Source organism: Leguminivora glycinivorella, chromosome 25 (assembly GCF_023078275.1).
Source record: "Leguminivora glycinivorella isolate SPB_JAAS2020 chromosome 25, LegGlyc_1.1, whole genome shotgun sequence".
In the NCBI taxonomy this organism is placed as follows: domain Eukaryota; kingdom Metazoa; phylum Arthropoda; class Insecta; order Lepidoptera; family Tortricidae; genus Leguminivora; species Leguminivora glycinivorella.
In genome coordinates, this window is record NC_062995.1 from 1,726,713 (window position 1) to 1,749,692 (window position 22,980).

The 22,980-nt window shown below is 40.6% G+C and overlaps 1 protein-coding gene across 3 annotated transcripts in view; it reads right to left on the minus strand.

Moving 5' to 3' along the window:
• Positions 1-1,574: 1,574 nt before the first annotated feature.
• Positions 1,575-22,980, minus strand: part of LOC125239057 (guanine nucleotide-binding protein-like 1) — a 29,665-nt gene continuing 8,259 nt past the window's right edge. Inside the window, exons 7-13 of one of the 3 annotated variants that reach the window (XM_048146515.1) lie at positions 18,880-19,053; positions 16,831-16,879; positions 15,333-15,486; positions 12,325-12,440; positions 10,740-10,874; positions 9,719-9,816; positions 1,575-1,879 (exon numbers count right to left, since the gene is read on the minus strand). In XM_048146515.1, coding sequence (XP_048002472.1) covers positions 1,686-1,879; positions 9,719-9,816; positions 10,740-10,874; positions 12,325-12,440; positions 15,333-15,486; positions 16,831-16,879; positions 18,880-19,053 — 920 coding nt within the window. In that variant the 3' untranslated portion in view covers positions 1,575-1,685. Of the gene's footprint in view, positions 1,880-9,718; positions 9,817-10,739; positions 10,875-12,324; positions 12,441-15,332; positions 15,487-16,676; positions 16,880-18,879; positions 19,054-22,980 lie in introns of all 3 variants that reach the window. The other 2 variants (XM_048146516.1, XM_048146514.1) reach the window with 2 other exon arrangements.

The window sequence follows — 22,980 nt, forward strand, 5'->3', positions numbered from 1 at the left end:
ATATTGAGAAACTTTTACTATGGGACCAACACCCAAAACGCGAAATAAAAATTTACTCTCCCATAGGAAATACTTACTATAAAATAAAACTACCTATGAAACTGTCAGAAGATATTTTCGTGATTTCGGATTGATCCCATAGTAAAAGTTTCTCAGTATCACCTGGACATTTACGGGTTACAGTAAAATGGTTTTCGTTAGTTTACATACTGTATATTGTCATTCACATATTACTTATGTAAAGCCTGACCAGAAATATATGACAATTGTTAAGAGGGCGTAGGGTTGCAACAGAAAAAAAAACAATTTTTTTTTTCAGAATTGTGAAAAAAACATGAAAAAACCGAGCATCACTGTTTTTTTTTTCTAAATATGTTTTTTTTTTTAGATGAACAAATAAGACGACTATAATGGTTTTCGTGATTTGTAACGTTTCAATAACAATAACGTACATTTCAATTCGATAAACATTCAGTATACAAACGTTTATTGGGGAATCCCCAATGCAGGGTAGAGGCCGTGGTGTTGCCAACAGTAAATAGCGACAACTGCTAACTACAGATTTCGTAAATGTTAGTTTGTTAAAACCAGAAATTAAAATTATTAAATGAAATTCGTGTAATAGTAAACATAAAGTCCGAAAAACCGTATAAAAGTATTAATTATACTCTGTCAAACAAGTCTGTCAGTAAATAAGAACAAAGAAAACTATATGCATCCTTTTCTTTAGGGTGCTAGAGAAAAGGATACCTACAGTTTTCTTTGTTCTTATTTACTGACAGACTTGTTTGACAGTTTACTTAGCAAATTTTAAATTTAGTACTTTAGAAAAAAGACATACTCCAGAAAAAAAACTGTTTTTTTTCAAGCCAGACAAAAACCGTTTTTTTTTGCAACCCTAAGAGGGCGCTGTTCTGATGTATGCGGTGACAGGTTAGTATAGTATGAAGAAAATAGTTGTAATGAAATTCCGCAAGATGGCGCGTAGTCATATATTACTAGTCAGGCTTTAGCCATGAAACAAAATAAACAATGAGAACTATCGTATAACAATAAATGCGAACTTTAAGTTAATAACTTCATTTATTTAAATCTTCAGAAAATCACCTAAATGTACTTAAAGTACATAATAATAAGCTACTAGACTCGCATCGAATTTGGCACAATAAATGATTGTTTTCTGTAGTGTTTGACATCAATAAACAATATTTATAGATTTTGGATGTTAAAAGTGTATGATGACTACGTATTTTCGATTAAAGATGTGTGAATTTTTTTTTTTTTGACACCGAAAACGCTGTCAGCGATGAAGTGACGTCATCGAATTCAAACCTTACTGAATGTCAAAACAATAACTGACATATTGAACTTTATGCCTTCATAGTTAAAGTCAGAAAATGTTGTTTTCGAGTAGAATGACCTGATGCACAGATAATCTAAAGATCATTACTGTGATGTTTTGAAAAGAAGTTGCCCGCCGAGTTTCTTGCCGGTCCCATAGTGGATACCCCCCTCCCAACTGGGGGACTGAAATCTTCTCGAGGCTGAGGCGTAGGGTTAGAGCCGGCGTAGCTTTATTTGATGTCCATATGCGCATTATAATATGCCTACTTGAAAAATAAATATTTCATTTTCTGTTTCTTTTTTTTTCGCCTGATCAAGGTCAAGGACCCTATTATAAAAATCTACATATCGTTGCCCAAAGCGGCGAACTTATTAGCAATAGCGATGTCTTCCACCCCGCTACTGTCGCTGTCATCCGCGTCCGTCTGTGTGTCTGTCTCTTCTGACGATTCGCTTGTAGCCGGCTGTACTGATTCCGATGTGAGTTGTTGCACCCATTTCACGTATTTTAGCTCGTCGGCGGTTTCAAACGACTCTGGGGAAAAAAAGTAATGCATTTATGAAATTAAACAAGGATATTTCGTCACTACTTTTAAAAAATCTCGTATCTCACGCTGCTCCTCAAAGTTAAAACGCAGTAAGTCTATATGCATTCCATACATGCTTACTACAATTTTCTTTTCATTGACAGACGAAGATACAAGTTGTTTTAAAAGTAGTGACGATTTGTTTTGCATGGGGGCAAACTTGTTGTTTAAGACGCTGACAACGCCCAATGACCTTGACGCTAGCGTACTTTGTCTATTTGTATGGGAGTGAGAGCGCGACGTCACTAAAATAGGGCGTCACAAAACTGACTCTGAGTTAATTTCTGTTAACAAATTTCACTAATAGAGTCGTATCGAATTTAGCACATCAAGTTATTGTTTTCTGTAGTATTTGACGTAAGAAATCAATATTTATAGCTTGCGGGGATTAAAAGTGCGTGATGACTGCGTATTTTTAATTAAAGATGTGTGTATGTTTTTTTTAAATTATGGACTCCGAAAACGGTGCTGGCCAATGTAGTGACGTCACATAATTCAGATCAACTATGGAAATTAGAGGTAGTAATCTGATCTCCATAGAAGCAACCTCTATTGTATTAAAATTCATAGTCGTTGACGGGTGTGACAATGTGAAATATTTTTTCTAAATATACTGACGTCATGTCATAGATATTCTATAGATTAATATGGCTGATGTTGTTTTTGCCTGATGATCACGTAAAAGTAAACTTTAAATAATTTTTTTGCGGGTTTTTAAGTCGTAATAAAATATGGTACTATTTTTTTTTCGTTTAATTAGACAGTAATTAATAATATAAGACATACTTTGAAAAAGGGTCAAGTAGCCTATTGGGGGGTCCCAAGTTCTGAAAATGCCCAGATACGTTTGCTTGATCTATGGTTTAGATGACATCTGTGGGTTAAGCTAGGAACATACCAGGGACCGGCCCGCTATCCCTTATACGGGGTTTTGTATGGGTATTTCGTTAGGCTTAACTTACCCTACCCTTTTGACGCGATACCCTTTCATTTTGCTTTTAAAGCCCTAACGAAAGCGCTTACCTAAAATAGCCCAATACCCTTTCAAAACCCTTATCATCGGCTCAGCCTAACGCCATAAGGGTGAGCCTTATATTGGGTTTTATTTGCTTTCCCTTATAGATCATATCGTGCGAGTTTAAATCCTGTACCTCGCTCATAAAGCACACATTACTCCGAACGAAATAACATACGATCGTTACCTATGGCGGCACTGTGTGTGATATTTGCGCGTTTCTGTTTAATGGAAACGGCTGTAGATAAAATAAGGTTCAATTTTCAATACCAAATACTTATAGTTATGATAGGCTCCTGCTTTGCTCGGGTGTAACACAGGCAAACGCTGCTTTTTAGGGTTCCGTAGTTAACTAGGAACCCTTATAGTTTCGCCATGTCTGTCTGTCCGTCCGTCCGTCAGCGGATAATCTCAGTAACCGTTAGCACTAGAAAGCTGAAATTTGGTCCCAATATGTATATCAAATCAATCACGCCAACAAAGTTCAAAAATAAAAAATGGCAAAAATGTTTTATTAGGGTACCCCCCATGTAAAGTGGGGGCTGATTTTTTTTTTCATTCCAACCACAACGTGTGATATATTGTTGGATAGGTATTTAAAAATGAATAAGGGTTTACTAAGATTGTTTTTTGATAATATTGATATTTTCGGAAATAATCGCTCCTAAAGGAAAAAAAAGTGCGTCCCCCCTCTAACTTTTGAACCATAAGTTTAAAAAATATGAAAAAAATCACAAAACTAGAACTTTATAACGACTTTCTAGGAAAATTGTTTTGAACTTGATAGGTTCTGACCGTAGCCCGACACGCTCTTGGCCGGTTTTTTTTATCGGACTTGTCTTGATGAGTACCCGAAGTCTAGCTGATGCTGAACCCTGGCTGCACCTAGGGTTTAGTGTAACACAGGCAAACGCTGTTTTCGTCATCGGACTTGTCTTGATGAGTACTCGAGTGAGCAGTACCCGAAGTGCAGTTGATGCTGAACCCTGGCTGCACCTAGGGGAACTCGGGTTTAGTGTTACACAGGCAAACGCTGTTTTCGTCATCGGACTTGTTTTGATGAGTACTCGAGTGAGCAGTACCCGAAATCCAGCTGATGCTAAACCCTGGCTGCAGCTAGGGGAACTCGGGTTTAGTGTAACCCAGGCAAACGCTGTTTTCGTCATCGGACTTGTCTTGATGAGTACTCGAGCGAGCAGTACCCAAAGTCCAGCTGATGCTGAACTCTGGCTGCACCTATGGGAACTCAGGTTTAGTGTAACACAGGCAAACGCTGTTTTCGTCATCGGACTTGTCTTGATGAGTACTCGAGTGAGCAGTACCCGAAGTCCAGCTGATGCTGAACCCTGGCTGCATCTAGGAGAACTCGGGTTTAGTGTAACACAGGCAAACGCTGTTTTCGTCATCGGACTTGTCTTGATGAGTACTCGAGTGAGCAGTACCCGAAGTCCAGCTGATGCTGAACCCTGGCTGCACCTAGGGGAACTCGGGTTTAGTGTTACACAGGCAAACGCTGTTTTCGTCATCGGACTTGTCTTGATGAGTACTCGAGTGAGCAGTACCCGAAATCCAGCTGATGCTGAACTCTGGCTGCACCTATGGGAACTCGGGTTTAGTGTAACACAGGCAAACGCTGTTTTCGTCATCGGACTTGTCTTGATGAGTACTCGAGTGAGCAGTACCCGAAGTCCAGCTGATGCTGAACCCTGGCTGCATCTAGGAGAACTCGGGTTTAGTGTAACACAGGCAAACGCTGTTTTCGTCATCGGACTTGTCTTGATGAGTACTCGAGTGAGCAGTACCCGAGGTCCAGCTGTTGCTGAACCCTGGCTGCACCTAGGGGAACTCGGGTTTAGTGTTACACAGGCAAACGCTGTTTTCGTCATCGGACTTGTCTTGATGAGTACTCGAGTGAGCAGTACCCGAAGTCCAGCTGATGCTGAACCCTGGCTGCACCTAGGGGAACTCGGGTTTAGTGTTACACAGGCAAACGCTGTTTTCGTCATCGGACTTGTCTTGATGAGTACTCGAGTGAGCAGTACCCGAGGTCCAGCTGTTGCTGAACCCTGGCTGCACCTAGGGGAACTCGGGTTTAGTGTTACACAGGCAAACGCTGTTTTCGTCATCGGACTTGTCTTGATGAGTACTCGAGTGAGCAGTACCCGAAATCCAGCTGATGCTAAACCCTGGCTGCAGCTAGGGGAACTCGGGTTTAGTGTAACCCAGGCAAACGCTGTTTTCGTCATCGGACTTGTCTTGATGAGTACTCGAGCAAGCAGTACCCAAAGTCCAGCTGATGCTGATCTCTGGCTGCACCTAAGGGAACTCGGGTTTAGTGTAACACAGGCAAACGCTGTTTTCGTTATCGGACTTGTCTTGATGAGTACTCAAGTGAGCAGTACCCGAAGTCCAGCTGATGCTGAACCCTGGCTGCATCTAGAGGAACTCGGGTTTAGTGTAACACAGGCAAACGCTGTTTTCGTCATCGGACTTGTCTTGATGAGTACTCGAGCGAGCAGTACCCAAAGTCCAGCTGATGCTGAACTCTGGCTGCACCTATGGGAACTCAGGTTTAGTGTAACACAGGCAAACGCTGTTTTCGTCATCGGACTTGTCTTGATGAGTACTCGAGTGAGCAGTACCCGAAGTCCAGCTGATGCTGAACCCTGGCTGCATCTAGGAGAACTCGGGTTTAGTGTAACACAGGCAAACGCTGTTTTCGTCATCGGACTTGTCTTGATGAGTACTCGAGTGAGCAGTACCCGAAGTCCAGCTGATGCTGAACCCTGGCTGCACCTAGGGGAACTCGGGTTTAGTGTTACACAGGCAAACGCTGTTTTCGTCATCGGACTTGTCTTGATGAGTACTCGAGTGAGCAGTACCCGAAATCCAGCTGATGCTGAACTCTGGCTGCACCTATGGGAACTCGGGTTTAGTGTAACACAGGCAAACGCTGTTTTCGTCATCGGACTTGTCTTGATGAGTACTCGAGTGAGCAGTACCCGAAGTCCAGCTGATGCTGAACCCTGGCTGCATCTAGGAGAACTCGGGTTTAGTGTAACACAGGCAAACGCTGTTTTCGTCATCGGACTTGTCTTGATGAGTACTCGAGTGAGCAGTACCCGAGGTCCAGCTGTTGCTGAACCCTGGCTGCACCTAGGGGAACTCGGGTTTAGTGTTACACAGGCAAACGCTGTTTTCGTCATCGGACTTGTCTTGATGAGTACTCGAGTGAGCAGTACCCGAAATCCAGCTGATGCTAAACCCTGGCTGCAGCTAGGGAACTCGGGTTTAGTGTAACCCAGGCAAACGCTGTTTTCGTCATCGGACTTGTCTTGATGAGTACTCGAGCAAGCAGTACCCAAAGTCCAGCTGATGCTGATCTCTGGCTGCACCTAAGGGAACTCGGGTTTAGTGTAACACAGGCAAACGCTGTTTTCGTTATCGGACTTGTCTTGATGAGTACTCAAGTGAGCAGTACCCGAAGTCCAGCTGATGCTGAACCCTGGCTGCATCTAGAGGAACTCGGGTTTAGTGTAACACAGGCAAACGCTGTTTTCGTCATCGGACTTGTCTTGATGAGTACTCGAGTGAGCAGTACCCAAAGTCCAGCTGATGCTGAACTCTGGCTGCACCTAGTTGAACTCGGGTTTAGTGTAACACAACACAGGCAAACGCTATTTTGGTCATCGGACTTGTCTTGAGTACTCGAGTGAGCAGTAGCCAGTACCCAAAGTCCAGCTGATGCTGAACTCTGTTTGCACCTAGGGGAACTCGGGTTTAGTGTAACACAGGCAAACGCTGTTTTCGTCATCGGACTTGTCTTAATGAGTATTTGGGTGAGCTGTACCCAAGATAGAGCTGATGCTGAAACCTAGCTGTACCTAGGGGAACTCGGGTTTGGTGTAACATAGGCAAACGCTGTTTGCGTCATCGGACATGTCTTGACGAGGACTTGGGTGCGCAGTAGCGCAAGACAGCGCTGTAGCTGAGCCCTGGCGGTATCTAGGGCAACTCTGGTTTCGGTACATTATAATATAGAAATATTTCATGCAATCTCAAGTTAGGCATAAAAACATAATATTAATTGAACAAAAATCTTACCAGAAGTGAATATTAACATCAAGTAGTTAGAACACATTTATTAATTTGCCATACATGAAACACTTTATTTGTGTCTAAAAAAATACGTATGTATATCCATTTGAATATCAAAATTAAGTACAGTCGATTTCACTAATAGTAACACAGGGAATAAAGAGAATACTGGAGTTCCAAGCGTCCATAGACTACGGTAACTACTTACTATCAGACGCGCTGTATGCTTGATTTCCACCAGAAAAGTATTTCTGTTTCAAACGATCTTCATAGAATTCACAACAATCAACAGAAATAGTTTGACAGATTCTATGGTACTACTCAACTCAACCAAGTACCAGTCATAAAGACGAGTCTCAGATATTTCACGATGACGAAAACAGCGTTTGCCTATGTTACACCAAACCCGCGTTCCCTTAGGAATAGCCAGGGTTCAGCATCAGCTCTACCTTGGTTACTGCTCACACAAGTACTCATCAAGACAAGTCCGATGACGAAAACAGCGCTTGCCTATGTTACTCCAAACCCGCGTTCCCCTGGGAAAAGCCAGGGTTCAGCATCAGCTCTCTACTTTGGTTACTGCTCACTCAAGTACTCATCAAGACAAGTCCGATGACGAAAACAGCGCTTGCCTATGTTACTCCAAACCCGCGTTCCCCTAGGAAAAGCCAGGGTTCAGCATCAGCTCTCTACTTTGGTTACTGCTCACTCAAGTACTCATCAAGACAAGTCCGATGACGAAAACAGCGCTTGCCTATGTTACTCCAAACCCGCGTTCCCCTGGGAAAAGCCAGGGTTCAGCATCAGCTCTACCTTGGTTACTGCTCACTCAAGTACTCATCAAGACAAGTCCGATGACGAAAACAGCGTTTGCCTATGTTGCACGAAACCCGAGTTCCCCTAGGAATAGCCAGGGTTCAGCATCAGCTCTGCCCTGGTTACTCCTCACTCAAGTACTCACCAAAACAAGTCCGATGACGAAAACAGCGCTTGCCTATGTTACTCCAAACCCGCGTTCCCCAAGGAATAGCCAGGGTTCAGGATCAGCTCTACCTTGGTTACTGCTCACACAAGTACTCATCAAGAGAAGTCCGATGACGAAAACAGCGCTTGCCTATGTTACTCCAAACCCGCGTTCCCCTGGGAAAAGTCAGGGTTCAGCATCAGCTCTACCTTGGTTACTGCTCACTCAAGTACTCATCAATACAAGTCCGATGACGAAAACAGCGTTTGCCTATGTTGCACGAAACCCGAGTTCCCTTAGGAATAGCCAGGGTTCAGCATCAGCTCTACCTTGGTTACTGCTCACACAAGTACTCATCAAGACAAGTCCGATGACGAAAACAGCGCTTGCCTATGTTACTCCAAACCCGCGTTCCCCTGGGAAAAGCCAGGGTTCAGCATCAGCTCTACCTTGGTTACTGCTCACTCAAGTACTCATCAATACAAGTCCGATGACGAAAACAGCGTTTGCCTATGTTGCACGAAACCCGAGTTCCCCTAGAAATAGCCAGGGTTCAGCATCAGCTCTACCTTGGTTACTGCTCACTCAAGTACTCATCAAAACAAGTCCGATGACGAAAACAGCGCTTGCCTATGTTAAACCAAGCCCGCGTTCCCCTGGGAAAAGCCAGGGTTCAGCATCAGCTCTATCTTAGGAACTGCTCACCCAATTAACTCATCAAGGCGAGTTGGATGACGAAAACGGCTTATTTTTATGTTGGCAATTAACGTTTTCAATGTGTAATGATAATGGTTAATTGTATTGATTTTCGGCCAACACTGTATGCATGTAAATATACATGTATATTTACATGCATACATACATATTTACATATTTATATATTTATATTCATACATACATACCTACATACATTCATACATACCTACATACATTCATACGTACGAACATACATACTGATCTATGGGCGACGATGATCATTTACCATCAGGCGATCCATCAGTCCCTTGTCTCCCAGTTCATTAAAAATAATTTCTAGCCGTGTTCTACTTCTATCCAACGAAAACATGTTTCGTTGCAAAATTAAAAATGGGGCGCATAGTGCGGAGTGGCAACAGCGCATTTTCCTTCCGCCTCTTACACTAGCTTAGATTCATAATCCTGTCTCTTTCACGCAAGGCTCGACTACGCTTCAACAAAAGGGAAAGCCTTATAAATAGCGCTTAAAATAAGGGTAACCCTTATTAAAGGCTTGCAAGCCGTATCGGATAGCGGTAAGCCAATGCACAGGGCTAGCTTTATTGTTTTGCTAAGTTTTTTGTAAGGGCTAGTCAAATGAATGGGCTTGCAGTTCGAAAGGGAGAGTCTCTCGATTGGGTCGTCCTTACGTTAGGGATTCCCAATGAAAGGCTTGTAGCGCGGAAGGGGTTGTCCGGTCCCTGGAACATACTACGCGGACGTCCGTCGTAAAACGACCGCGACCGCGACCTATCAGTGTGCACGGAACAAAACATCCAGAGAGCCAGATTTCGATCGGACGTCCGTGCGCTCAAGGCCACGTCCGCGTCCGTCGACCGATAGTTTGCACGGTTAAGTGTAATGTCATTGTCCAGATTCCCGTCCGCGGTCGATTCACGACGGACGTCCGCGTAGTGTGTTCCTAGCTTTATACCATTATCCCTTATACCTTTCATCAACATCATCATCTTATACCTTTGTTAGCAGTGAATCCGGGCGGTCTAAGCCAAAGGCAGATCTTTCCATCTAGAGCCATGCGGAGAAGACTGTTCGCCGCTCTATACGTATCCAACCTGAAAACAGACCAATCATATTATTACTCCACTTTACAAAATAGCACATTAGGACACGGCCAAGGCTAAACTAGATGGCGCTGTTTCACGACCTGAAATCGAACGATACAATTTAACTTAGTCCTAGTCGATATAAAAAATCAATAAAAAAACGTGTCGCTTAACTTCAAACCTGGGTAAATCTATTCTGCTATAAGGTTGATTATCTTTCAGATCAATATTATATTTTTTAGTACAGATGGTGTTTTTTTTACGCACTAGTGCGAGAAGTGGTTCATTATATGCCAGGTTGAAACTTCGGAGTGCTATCTGTACTGAAAAACGTCGTACGATACACGTGCGAAGAGGAAATTCGTAACTCGTGTCGATTTAAAACACCCCCATCGTCACTCGTTTCGAACTTCCTTTTTTTCGCACTAGTATCGTAATGTACTATTTCAGAACAGATGGTGACTTTTTTACGCACTAGTGCGAGAAGTGATTCATTTCATTTCAGATCGAAACTTCGGATCGCCATCTGTACTGAAAAACGTACGATACACGTGAAAAAAAAAAAAAAATTCGATGTCGATTTAAAAATGTTCATCACTCATTTCGAACTTCACGTATGGATCAGAATGTTCGGCTCTAAAGGTGATGGACGAAAAGAGATTGCATATAGCGGAGATGAGAATGTTAAGATGGATGTGTGGAGACACAAGAATGGATAAGATTAGGAATGAGTATATAATAGGAAGTCTGAAAGTTGCACATATAGTAGAAAAAGTAAGAGCAAATCGACTAGCATGGTATGGGCAATATGGGCATGTGATGCGAAGGACATGTTGCGCCGACCCCAAATGACTGGGATAAGGGCAAGCGAATGATGACTAGTTTCGAACTTCCTCTTTTCCGCACTTGTATCGTAATGTAGAATTCCATACCTAGCAGCTTTAGCGGTGAGATAGCCTTTCTTCTTAGCCCATCCGTCACAGATATCCCTCGGAGACCACGAATCGTCATTCTCTGGGTGGTCTATGCGGAGCAGCGATGGGAGGTCTAGCCTCTCGCCGAGATATCTGTGGAAAATATGTACATAATAATAATAATAAAATCTTTTTCCCCTCACTTGCTCGAAAACACGTGTTTTGTCCTTTAATATCAGCGGGTAAAAACGCATTTTATCCACTAGTGGGTAAAGTAATTTGACCTTGAATAAAGTCAAATTAACTGCTTTAAAATTGATAAAAGTAGGTGAATCTAGTAATAAAGATGATTTACCACCTGTGGAATTACTGGAAGCAGTGATAAACGCATTTTTTGCGTTGTAGTTTCCTCGCTATAGTGAGGGGAAAAAAATTGTGTGACACTCGGGTGCAAATGTATTTTACTTCTCGTGTGTTAAAAAACTCGCAAGTTCAGGAATCCTTTCACTTGCTCGTTTTTCAATTCCACACTCGGCGTTAAAATACAACTTTGCCCCCTTGTATAACAAATAACTATTATTTCGGACAAACAGGGTATCCATAGAAAGTTAGTAAACATGCCGAATCTTAATCTAGTGTTAGTATTACAATATATCTAAACTTATGTGTACTAATTTATATTATTATTCTTCCTATTTTTCGTATACCGCTACACTTTTAATCTGCTTGGTCCAGTAGTGTAAGATCGGACAGTCAAACCTATCAGCGATTTCTCTTAAAATGCTGTTGGGAATGCCTGTGTGGTGACGGGTTAAGAATTTCACCACCCCCTTTCTTCCCGTGGGTGTCGTAGAAGGCGACTATGGGATACGGGTTAAATTGTGGCGTAGGCGAGAGGCTGGCAACCTGTCACTGCAATGTCACAGTTTCGTATTCTTTCAACCCCTTATTTGCCAAGAGTGGCACTGAAGCTTTAGTAGTTTCATGTGCTCTGCCTACCCCTTTATGGGATACAGGCGTGATTTTATGTTGTTTTTGTTGCTGTTGGAACTACGTCTCACACGACATAGCAATGACAGTATGTTTCTTCTTAGTATTGCCTGAAAACTATCCGTGGGAGCAGCCACAAACATAAAGAATGAAAAAAAGATTCGAGGTTTGGCTTGCTTCTATATTCGGTTCTGATCTGACAGAATACCAGCGCTGTGGGTCTCGGCTTTATGCTGAAAAAGCCCCTATTTCTAGCACCATCACATGGCTCAACTTATTTTTACCCCCGACGCATAAACACGGGGTGTTCTAAGTTTGACGTGTCTGTCTGTGTGTGTGTCTGTCTGTGGCATCGTAGCTCCCGAACGGATGAACCGATTTCGATTTAGTTTTTTTTGTTTGAAAGCTGAGTTAGTCGGGAGTGTTCTTAGCCATGTTTTATGAAAATCGGTCCACTATGTCGCGGTCGGGGGTTTTTTCTAAATTTTAATTACCTTACAGTGTTTGTTTGTATATGTTTGGGGATTAAGATTAATGCCTTATAGCATTAAGTTCGCCTTTTGTACGATGTTTTTATTTGTGCAATATAGATGAACAGCTGCCAGTAACTCACCTGATGGTGGTATAGGGCTCCCGTAGCTGTGCTATGGGGTAGGCTCCCATGAGGATCTGCACTGGCCGCGGGACTAGTGAAGGGAACACCAGGCCTGGGCAATCGCAGAGACGAACCTGAAAAATATGGAATTTTATTACTCATAGAAAAAATAAACAAACATTTATACAACATACAATCACGCCTGTATCCCATAAAGGGGTAGGCAGAGCACACGAAACTACCAAAGCTTCAGTGCCACTCCTGGCAAATAAGGGGTTGAAAGAAAACGAAACTGTGACGTAGAAAAAATAAAGTTTTGAAAAAAACCCCGACCGCGACATAGTGGACCGATTTTCATGAAACATGGCTAAGAACACTCCCGACTAACTCAGCTTTCAGACAAAAAAAAATCTAAATCTGTTCATCCGTTCGGGAGCTACGATGCCACAGACATACACACACACAGACAGACAGACAAACAGACAGACACGTCAAACTTATAACACCCCGTCGTTTTTGCGTCGGGGTTTAACAAATTAAATTATCTTCATCCATACTAATATTATAAATAAGACAGTGTGTGTGTCTGTTTGTTTGTCCGTCCTTCACGGCAAAACGGAGCGACGAATTGTCGTGATTTTTTAAGTGGAGATAGTTGAAGGGATGGAGAGTGACATAGGCTACTTTTTGTCTCTTTCTAACGCGAGCGAAGCCGCGGGCAAAAGCTAGTAGAAAATATTTTAATTTGTATTTTTAGACACGGCTCATGGGAGCTTGGGGTCCGCAGTGACAACTAATCCCAAGATTTGGAAGGGCATTTTCGCGCGAACAATCACCAAAAATATTTTTTCTAAGGTAGGTAAATTTTTTTGCTTGTTAAAATCAACTTTTTCGGGTTCCGTAGTCAACTAGGAACCCTTATAGTTTCGCCATGTCTGTCTGTCCGTCCGTCCGTCCGTCCGCGGATAATCTCAGTAACCGTAAGCACTAGAAAGCTGAAATTTGGTACCAATATGTATATCAATCACGCCAACAAAGTGCAAAAATAAAAAATGAAAAAAAATGATTTATTAGGGTACCCCCCCTACATGTAAAGTGGGGGCTGATATTTTTTTTTCATTCTAACCCCAACGTGTGATATATTGTTGGATAGGTATTTAAAAATGAATAAGGGTTTACTAAGATCGTTTTTTGATAATATTAATATTTTCGGAAATAATCGCTCCTAAAGGAAAAAAAAGTGCGTCCCCCCCCCTCTAACTTTTGAACCATATGTTTAAAAAATATGAAAAAAATCACAAAAGTAGAACTTTATAAAGACTTTCTAGGAAAATTGTTTTGAACTTGATAGGTTCGGTAGTTTTTGAGAAAAATACGGAAAACTACGGAACCCTACACTGAGCGTGGCCCGACACGCTCTTGGCCGGTTTTTTTTTTAATTTTACTGGCTTATGAGTTAACTACAAGTATGTTTGTTTACCTTAATGTATAATTATATTGTGCTGTATGTTTCCCAAATAAATAAAATTTAAAAAAAAAATTTCCTACTCAGAATCACGAGCCCTTTCGATCTAGGACAAAAATAAGAGGCAAAAAAATGGTCCCAAAAATTTTCTATTATTTTGCATACTTTCCACTTTTTAACCGCTGTACAAAGTGTTTGAAAAATAGTAACGAAGTGGAAAAATTAAATTTGGGACGCTTTTTTCCGGCCAGATCAAAAGGGCTCGTGTTCTGAGTAGGAAAAACATGAAATTTACCTATTTTAGAAAAATAAGTTTTTCAATCTTTTTTCGCGAAAACGCCCGTAAAGAAAGAAAGAAAGAAAAATATTTTATTTGCACACACACACCAACATAAACAGTAAGAACAAACAATCTTTCGCTTCGCTAATCGCTTTCGTAAAAACTGGTGCCTACGCCAAATCTTGGGATTAATAAATAAAAAAAGTAAATAAATATTATAGGACATTCTTACACAGATTGACTGAGGCCCACGGTAAGCTCAAGAAGGCTTGTGTTGTGGGTACTCAGACAACGATATATATATAATATATAAATACTTATATACATAGAAAACATCCATGACTCGGGAACAAATATCTGTGCTCATCACACTAATAAATGCCCTTACCGGGATTCGAACCCGGGACCGCGGCGTAGCAAGCAGGGCCACTACCGACTGCGCCAGACCGGTCGTCAAAATTACCGGATTAGTTGTCAAAGCGGACCCCAGGCTCCCATGAGCCGTGGCAAATTGATAACGCAAGGAGGATGATGATTACCTGTGGCGTAAGGAATATGGTCTGGAAGTGCTTCGTGTGCCCCGGGGTCTTGGAGACCGAGACCACCTTACGGCCCATGATCGCGTTCATGAGCGAGGACTTGCCCACGTTGGGCTGACCCACGCAGCCTATGGTTAGGACACCGCTTTTGTACTCCTGTCTGTTTGTCTGTCTGTTTGTCTGTGGCATCGTAGCTCCCGAACGGATGAACCGATTTAGATTTACTTTTTTTTGTTTGAAAGCTGAGTTAGTCGGGAGTGTTCTTAGCCATGTTTCATGAAAATCGGTCCACTATGTCAGAAGTTTTTTTTTTTTTTAATTGTGGTTAGGTAATTTTTTCCGTATGTAAAAAATTTAGCTATAGTTAGTAATTAGTTACCTGTGGCGTAAGGAATATGGTCTGGAAATGCTTCGTATGTCCCGGGGTCTTGGAGACCGAGACCACCTTACGGCCCATGATCGCGTTCATGAGCGAGGACTTGCCCACGTTGGGCTGACCCACGCAGCCTATGGTTAGGACACCGCTTTTGTACTCCTGTCTGTTTGTCTGTGGCATCGTAGCTCCCGAACGGATGAACCGATTTAGATTTACTTTTTTTTGTTTGAAAGCTGAGTTAGTCGAGAGTGTTCTTAGCCATGTTTCATGAAAATCGGTCCACTATGTCGGGGTTTTTTTTTTTTATTGTGGTTAGGTATTTTTTTCCGTAGGTAAAAACTTAAGCTATAGTTAGTAATTAGTTACCTGTGGCGTAAGGAATATGGTCTGAAAGTGCTTCGTGTGCCCCGGGGTCTTGGAGACCGAGACCACCTTACGGCCCATGATCGCGTTCATGAGCGAAGACTTGCCCACGTTGGGCTGACCCACGCAGCCTATGGTTAGGACACCGCTCTTGTACTTCTCGTACTTTTTAAGTTTGACTTTTTTTTTTTACTTTCGCTATAATTAGTAGTTAAGTGTGGAGCCCCACACGGTTTTCATCTAATTTGACAAGTTTTGAGTTGAAATATCTTAAATTTGCACTACAGGTATAGCCTGACAAGTTTTTATTTGACCCTCGCCACGTTGCGGATTTTCAGCTGAACTAATTTCTTTTACTGGCAAGGATTAATATTTGACACCCGTCGTCGAAAGTCATTGAATGTCAGTGATGTAAACGAGAAGTAAATATTTTAGATTTTCTAACGGTTTCATCGCAAATATGCCCAAAATAATATTTGAAAAAGTGAAAATAATTATACTTAACGAGATAAATTACTAACAACAAAAAAGGATGAAGGATTTCACAGTATTTCGATAACAATGTTCCGAAATCGGTTGTTGACATGTCCGGTACTGACAATGTATAGTGCAGTTCTCCTGTACTGATTATTTAATTTCGATTTAGCTTAATATATTTTTTGTTCTTATTTAAGGTGTCTGTAGCTCAGCCGTGAAAAAGATTTATAGAAATAAGGAAGCCGTTACATCATTGACACCAGTATAAAACAAGGTCCCACGCAAAAACAAAATAAACATCGACGACTTGGATAAAGGCACAAGATTCATGGATTTTAGGCTGTAAGTAGCGAGTATTTAAACCATGCTTATTAAACTTTGATTCTCTAAAACCCTGTTTTCATTTTCTACAAATATTTACGCGAAACCAGTACACGCTGTCCCCATTATACATGACGTCCGAACATTATTGCCATATGAAAGCGGTTCGTAGCGACACTCTTTCAGGGTCAAATAAAATCTTGTCAGGCTATAGAATTATAAGACGTTCGGCCATCGTTTCTTCGATCTTTTATCTCTATTCGTAAGTCATATTTAGAAAAAAACTAATAATTGTTTTTTTTTAATGATTTTTTTAAACATGGTCTAAAACACTTTTATCGAAATTTGATTTTAGTGAAAAAAACAGTTTTTGACCCTAAAATTGTTCAACTTTGATTCCAAATATCACAGAAACAATGAGCTGTGAAGGAATTATGAGATACTATTTTGTTTAAAGACGATGCTGTTAATATGATAGGCTTTAGAAACTATCATAATATCAATGGATTCAAATCGAAGGTTATTGGCGCAGGGAACGCCCCTAATTACCTGTGGCGTAAGGAATATGGTCTGGAAATGCTTCGTGTGCCCCGGGGTCTTGGAGACCGAGACCACCTTACGGCCCATGATCGCGTTCATGAGCGAAGACTTGCCCACGTTGGGCTGACCCACGCAGCCTATGGTTAGGACACCGCTCTTGTACTTCTCGTGTTTGTAGTAAGTGGTGTCAGCTTCTTGAAGAATTGTCTCGCCTGTCGACAATATAGATAATAGTACATTGTGCAACAAGGGGATAAGTTGAATAAGACCAAATTAAATTATTTCATAGGAAATATTTTAATTTGTGTTTTTTAGTAGACACACTACTATTATTTAACTATAAACTGAAATAAATGTCATATACAAATCCACCATCGGACACTTGGAGGCCTTGGTCATTTTTTCTTTGTATATGACATTTATTTCAGTTTATAAGTTGAATATTACTAACGAGAGTAAGTTAAATCGCGACGGCTTGCCGGATCACAATGTTTTTCATCACACTCGCAAAGTAAACAATAAGACGCTAGATGCGGGAGGCCCTTACACAGATTGACTGAGTCCCACGGTAAGCTCAAGAAGATTTGGGTTGCGGGTACTCAGACAACGATATATATCCCTACTAATATTATAAATGGGAGGGTGTGTGTGTGTCTGTTTGTCTGTGCGTCTTTCACGGCAAAACAAAGCGACATATTGACGTGATTTTTTTAAGTGGAGATAGTTGAAGGGATGGAGAGGAGACATAGGCTAATTTTTGTTTTTGGCAAAAGCTAGTACTTATGTACATAGAAAAACATCCATGACTCAGGAACAAATATCTGTGCTCATCACACAAATAAATGCCCTTACCGGGATTCGAACCCAGGACCGCGGCTTAGCCCATCCTCGCTTGAAATACTAGTAAATTACGATATAAGTGCTTAAAAACTACTTTGGTCACTAGTGCGGAAATACGAGTATAGCATGATAATGTAATAAAATAGAAAAACATTACAAGTGCGAAAAAGAGAAAATTTCTAACTTCGCACGTGTATTGTACGATGATTTACAGCCAAGGAATGTACTATTTTGCGAACTAGTGCGAGAAAAAATACCATATGTAATGCATTTTTATAAATTTTGACTTGAGTAACATATGTACCGACTTCAGCCTAAAAGACGAAATTTCCCTCTTCGCACGTGTATCGTACAACATTTTTACTGACAAGTAATGTACTATTTTGCGAACTTGTGCGGAAAAAAAAACACAATGTGTACTTTTTTTTAATCCTTTGCGTAACTCACCCACTTCCGCCTGATCTTCATAATCGAACTCCACATCAGTTTCCTCTTTAATCTTCTTCTCCCAAGAGCTGAGGTCCACCTCAGTGCCCGCCAGCTCTTTACAAGCCTCTAGGAGCTTGGTGGCCTCATACACTCCCTATACCATTCCTCGCTTATAATATATTACATTACGATAATCCCGTGTGGTGACGGGTTAAGAATTTCACCACCCCTTTTGTTCCCGTGGGTGTCGTAGAAGGCGACTGTGGGATATGGGTTAAATTGTGGCGTAGGCGAGAGGCTGGCAACCTGTCACTGCAATGTCACAATTTCGTTTTCTTTCAACCACTTATTTGCCAAGAGTGGCAATAAAACGAGTAGTTTCATGTGCTCTGCCTACCCCTTCATGGGATACAGGCGTGATTGTGTGTATGTATGTATATTACGATATTAGTGCTGAAAATCTCTTCACACGTATATCGTACGTTTTTCAACATGTGACTCATACATTCGCTGTACCATTCCTTGCTTAAAATATATTTTTCATCACACTTTCTCGGTTAGTGTAAAATTCCGGGCGGGCCGTGTGCTTGTTTGCCATCGACGTAGTATAAAAAAAAATCCACTCGTGAGTAACGGGAGATATATAAGTTTTTTTCCCCGAGGGAGTTATGAAACTGCTAGTAACATTATTAACCTTTTTTAACCGACTTCAAAAACGGAGGAGGTTCTCAAATCGTCGGGATCCTTTTTTTATTGCAAGTGGGATGAAAAACATTGTGTTTCACTCGGGAGGTAAGAATATTGCAAAAGTCGAGTGTTTATATTGCTGCCGATGCCGTCGCGATCGCGATTTATCTATACGCTTAGTTGCAATATTTAACTTACTCCCCATGTCACTATATAGATTCTCTTACTAATACTTTTTGTATAGATTCTGACTTACCCACTTCAGCTTGGTCATCATAATCGAACTCCACATCAGTTTCCTCTTTAATCTTCTTCTCCCAAGAGCTGAGGTCCACCTCAGTGCCCGCCAGCTCTTTACAAGCCTCTAGGAGCTTGGTGGCGCCCTCTGCGCACATGCGTTGGCGGCCGCGACGTCGGCGAACTTGGAGCCCTGAATACGACAGAGAATTTTCATTTTTAATAATAAAACTACCGTGAGACACTGACATTTTTTTTTTTTTTTTTTTTTTTTTTTCAATTTATTTGGGACAGCAAACAGTAACACACAAGGTTATAATAGAGAATTACAGTGTTAACAATAGTAAGGTATGAGACCAACAACATTGTCCACCGATTACTAGATATTAAACATTTAGACAGAGACACTGACATCCATACTAATATTATAAATGGGAAAGTGTGTGTGCCTGTTTGTTTGTCCGTCCTTCACGGCAAAACGGAGCGACGAATTGACGTTTATTGGGTCCGTATCATTTTTACCATATCGCTAAACGACAATATAGCTGAAACGTCTGGATTTTATTATGTCGTTGTGACCACAAAGACATGAATGTTAAATGCCTATTTAGCAAAACGTCTGGAACTCATAATGTTACAATTTAAAATGAGCTAGCAGCAAAACCTCTTTATCTTCGAATATCTTTATGGCTTAATTGACATTAACGCTAAATGGTCCGGTAGCAAAACATTTGCAACGCAAAATACCCATTAAGCAAAACGTCTGGATTGTGTGACGTCTTCATAATTAAATATGACAAACAAATTCTAATTCACACATATACTAATTATTTTACTTCAGACATTTCATGACGTTATGCTACTAACTCTTTCTGTGTTCATGTCAATCAACTTGTATCACTTTCGGCTTATTGGATATTCTAATCATAAGGGCTATTTATATTTCCAGACGTTTAACTACTTGTCCATTCTAATTCTTAGTCATTCAGCTAAATTGACGCTTTGCTGAGTGTGTATTATACTTTTATGTCGTCGCGGTTGAATTGACTCTATGCTGACCGTATATTTAACTTTTATGTCATCTAACTGAAATGGTCGTTTAGCGATAAGGTACATTCGATAGTGACCCCGTTTTTTAAGTGGAGATAGTTGAAGGGATGGAGAGTGACATAGGCTACTTTTTGTCTCTTTCTAACGCGAGCAACGCCGCGGGCAAAAGCTAGGAAAATACAAATAAATAAATATTATAGGGCATCGCGTGCTCAATGAAAATGCACCTCGCTACGGAGCGAAACAATCTCGAGCAATCTTCGACAATTTTCGCGTCAATTCGTCGCTCCCTTTTGCCGTGAAAGACGGACAAACAAACAGACACACAAACTTTCCCATATTTTATAATATTAAGTATGGATTTATGATTCAAAAACATCATTTATAGGTAAAATCTAACAGCCAGCTTAAGACATCAACTTAAAATTTATATGAAATTACTTTGCACTTGTGGATAAAATGCAATTTTGCTATCTGTTTTCGAATAGCAAAGAGAGCCTTTACCAGTTGGTGTGGTGAAAATAAATATTATAGGACATTCTTACACAGATTGACTGAGTCCCACGGTAAGCTCAAGAAGGCTTGTGTTGTGGGTACTCAGGCAACGATATATCCATACTAACATTATAAATGTGAAAGTGTGTGTGTCTGTTTGTTTGTCCGTCTTTCACGGCAAAACGGAGAAAGATATATGCTACTTTTTGTCTCTTCCGGGCTCAGCGGCCCATTGTCTTCAATAACCTAACCACAAAATCAAAATTTTTAAAAAACCCCCGACCGCGACATAGCGGACCGATTTTCATAAAACATGGCTAAGAACACTCCCGACTAGCTTTCAAACAAAAAAAAACTAAATAGAAATCGGTTCACCCGTTCGGGAGCTACGATGCCACAAACAGACACGTCAAACTCATAACACCCCGTCGTTTTTGCGTCGGGGGTTAAAAATAAAACTATTTATTTCTTTACTAGCTTTTGCCCGCGGCTTCGTTCCCGTTAGAAAGACAAAAAGTATAATGTGAAATATAGTATTTTTCTTCAAATAAATATATCTATCTATCTACAGTATCTACCAGCTTTGTCACTAGTATCCCCAATCAAATTGTACCCTGGGCAAGTCATACAGGGTGGGCCAGTGACAAATTCACTTTTGTCTCGACCTCCTTTGTCAAAATTACAAAACATTGGCATATAGTAATGGTGTCATTTAAAAGAAAAAAAAGTAAATTTTTATTCAAAATGGTGTCTTACACGGGAGAACAGCGAGCGTTTTGCATTCAAGCTTTTTATGAAAACAATCGATCTTATGTGTCTGTTCGTCGGCGTTTTCGACTTGAGTTCGGATTCGGGGTGATATTGCTTGGCCTCCCAGGAGCCCTGACTTAACTCCAGCTGACTTTTTTTATGGGGTTACTTGAAAAGTAAAGTGTACTCAAATAATCCGGCAACCACAGCAGAATTAAAGGAGAACATTCGCCAAGAAATCCAAGCAATATCTCCGCAACTTCTGACGAAAGTCTTTCAAAATTTACAAGCAAGGCTGGAAGAGTGCCGCAACCGCCACGGACGACATCTTGATGATTTAATTTTTAAAACGTAAAATTTATTTATTTGACATACTTTCTAAATATACTTTTTATTTCAAAACCACAAAAAAATCCTATTATTTCAATTTTCAAAAATGCATTTATCATTGGCCCACCCTGTACAAAATACAAAATAATTTATTTCTAAAATACATTTTTAACAATACATAAATTATAATAACTAGTCATTGGCTGCATCTTGGGTAACATAAAGTACACAACTTGATATTGTCTTCGGTCACCGCGATAGTTACTCATGAAATAAAACTATGGAAACGGATTAAATCGCGTATAATGAATTTAAAATACATCCCGACGTTTCGAACTTTTTACAGCGTTCGTGGGCAACGGGTGACTGAGGAAAAATTACAATGTGCAAAAGCTACCCACATACATGAAATATTAACGAACCATGACCACAAATATAGAAGATGGCTTTACTTTACCACCGGCTTGGGATCCAGTAGTACATCTGATAATGGAACAAGCACGACGAAGGCTGTGAGGCATTTGTGTTGTATGGTGTTGGTAAATTTTTTGAATATTGTATAACTATCTTTATTAATAGTGTGTGAACCTGCCTTAGAAATCTATAATATTTATGGTCATGGTTCGTTAATATTTCTTGTATGTGGGTAGCTTTTGCACATTGTAATTTTTCCTCAGTCACCCGTTGACCACGAACGCTGTAGAGTTCGAAACGTCGGGATGAATTTTAAATTCATTATACGCGATTTAATCTGTTTCCATAGTTTTATTACACAACTTGAGTAAATTTTATCAGCTTTTGCCCACGGCTTTGCACGCGTTAGAAAGAGACAAAAAGTAGCCTATGTCACTCTCCAGCCCTTCAACTGTCTCCACTTAAAAAATCACATCAATAGGCTAGTTTCCTATACTTAAAATAAAATATTTTATACATTGCACGAAATAAAGCACCACATAATTAGAAGAAAAATATGGCCAGCAGCTATGTTTAAAGATAATTTATATTTAATAAGTCAAAGAGAAAGATATAAAGTAAATGAATTGACCGTGACGTCACTCCTCAGTATTTCATAGTAAATCCATATTATCAAATCGTTTTGACAGTTCATAAAAAGAAGCGGATTTGACTAGTAGGAAACTAGCCTATTCTTAAACAAAGGATACTATAGACTAGACAACCAAATAATAATACCACTACCGAACGAGATGGTCACATACAAATTATAATAAGAGTGACAGAGAGCAAAATGTTATTTTTTGTCTTTGTCATAGTTTCACTTTTCCGCCGTTGCCACAAACGAGTTTGTGGCAAACAATAAGGACGTGACTTGTCAAGCTTATTATCCGCCCAAATTACGTAGGTTGTTTATGGTAAACTGTCAGCCATTTTTAAAGTGATTCTTAAATTCGCTCCATTATTCTATATCTGTCCCTTACGGGTGTACGCTTGCGTCAAGTCTATAGTATCCTTCGTCTGAGCATCAATTCGTCGCTCC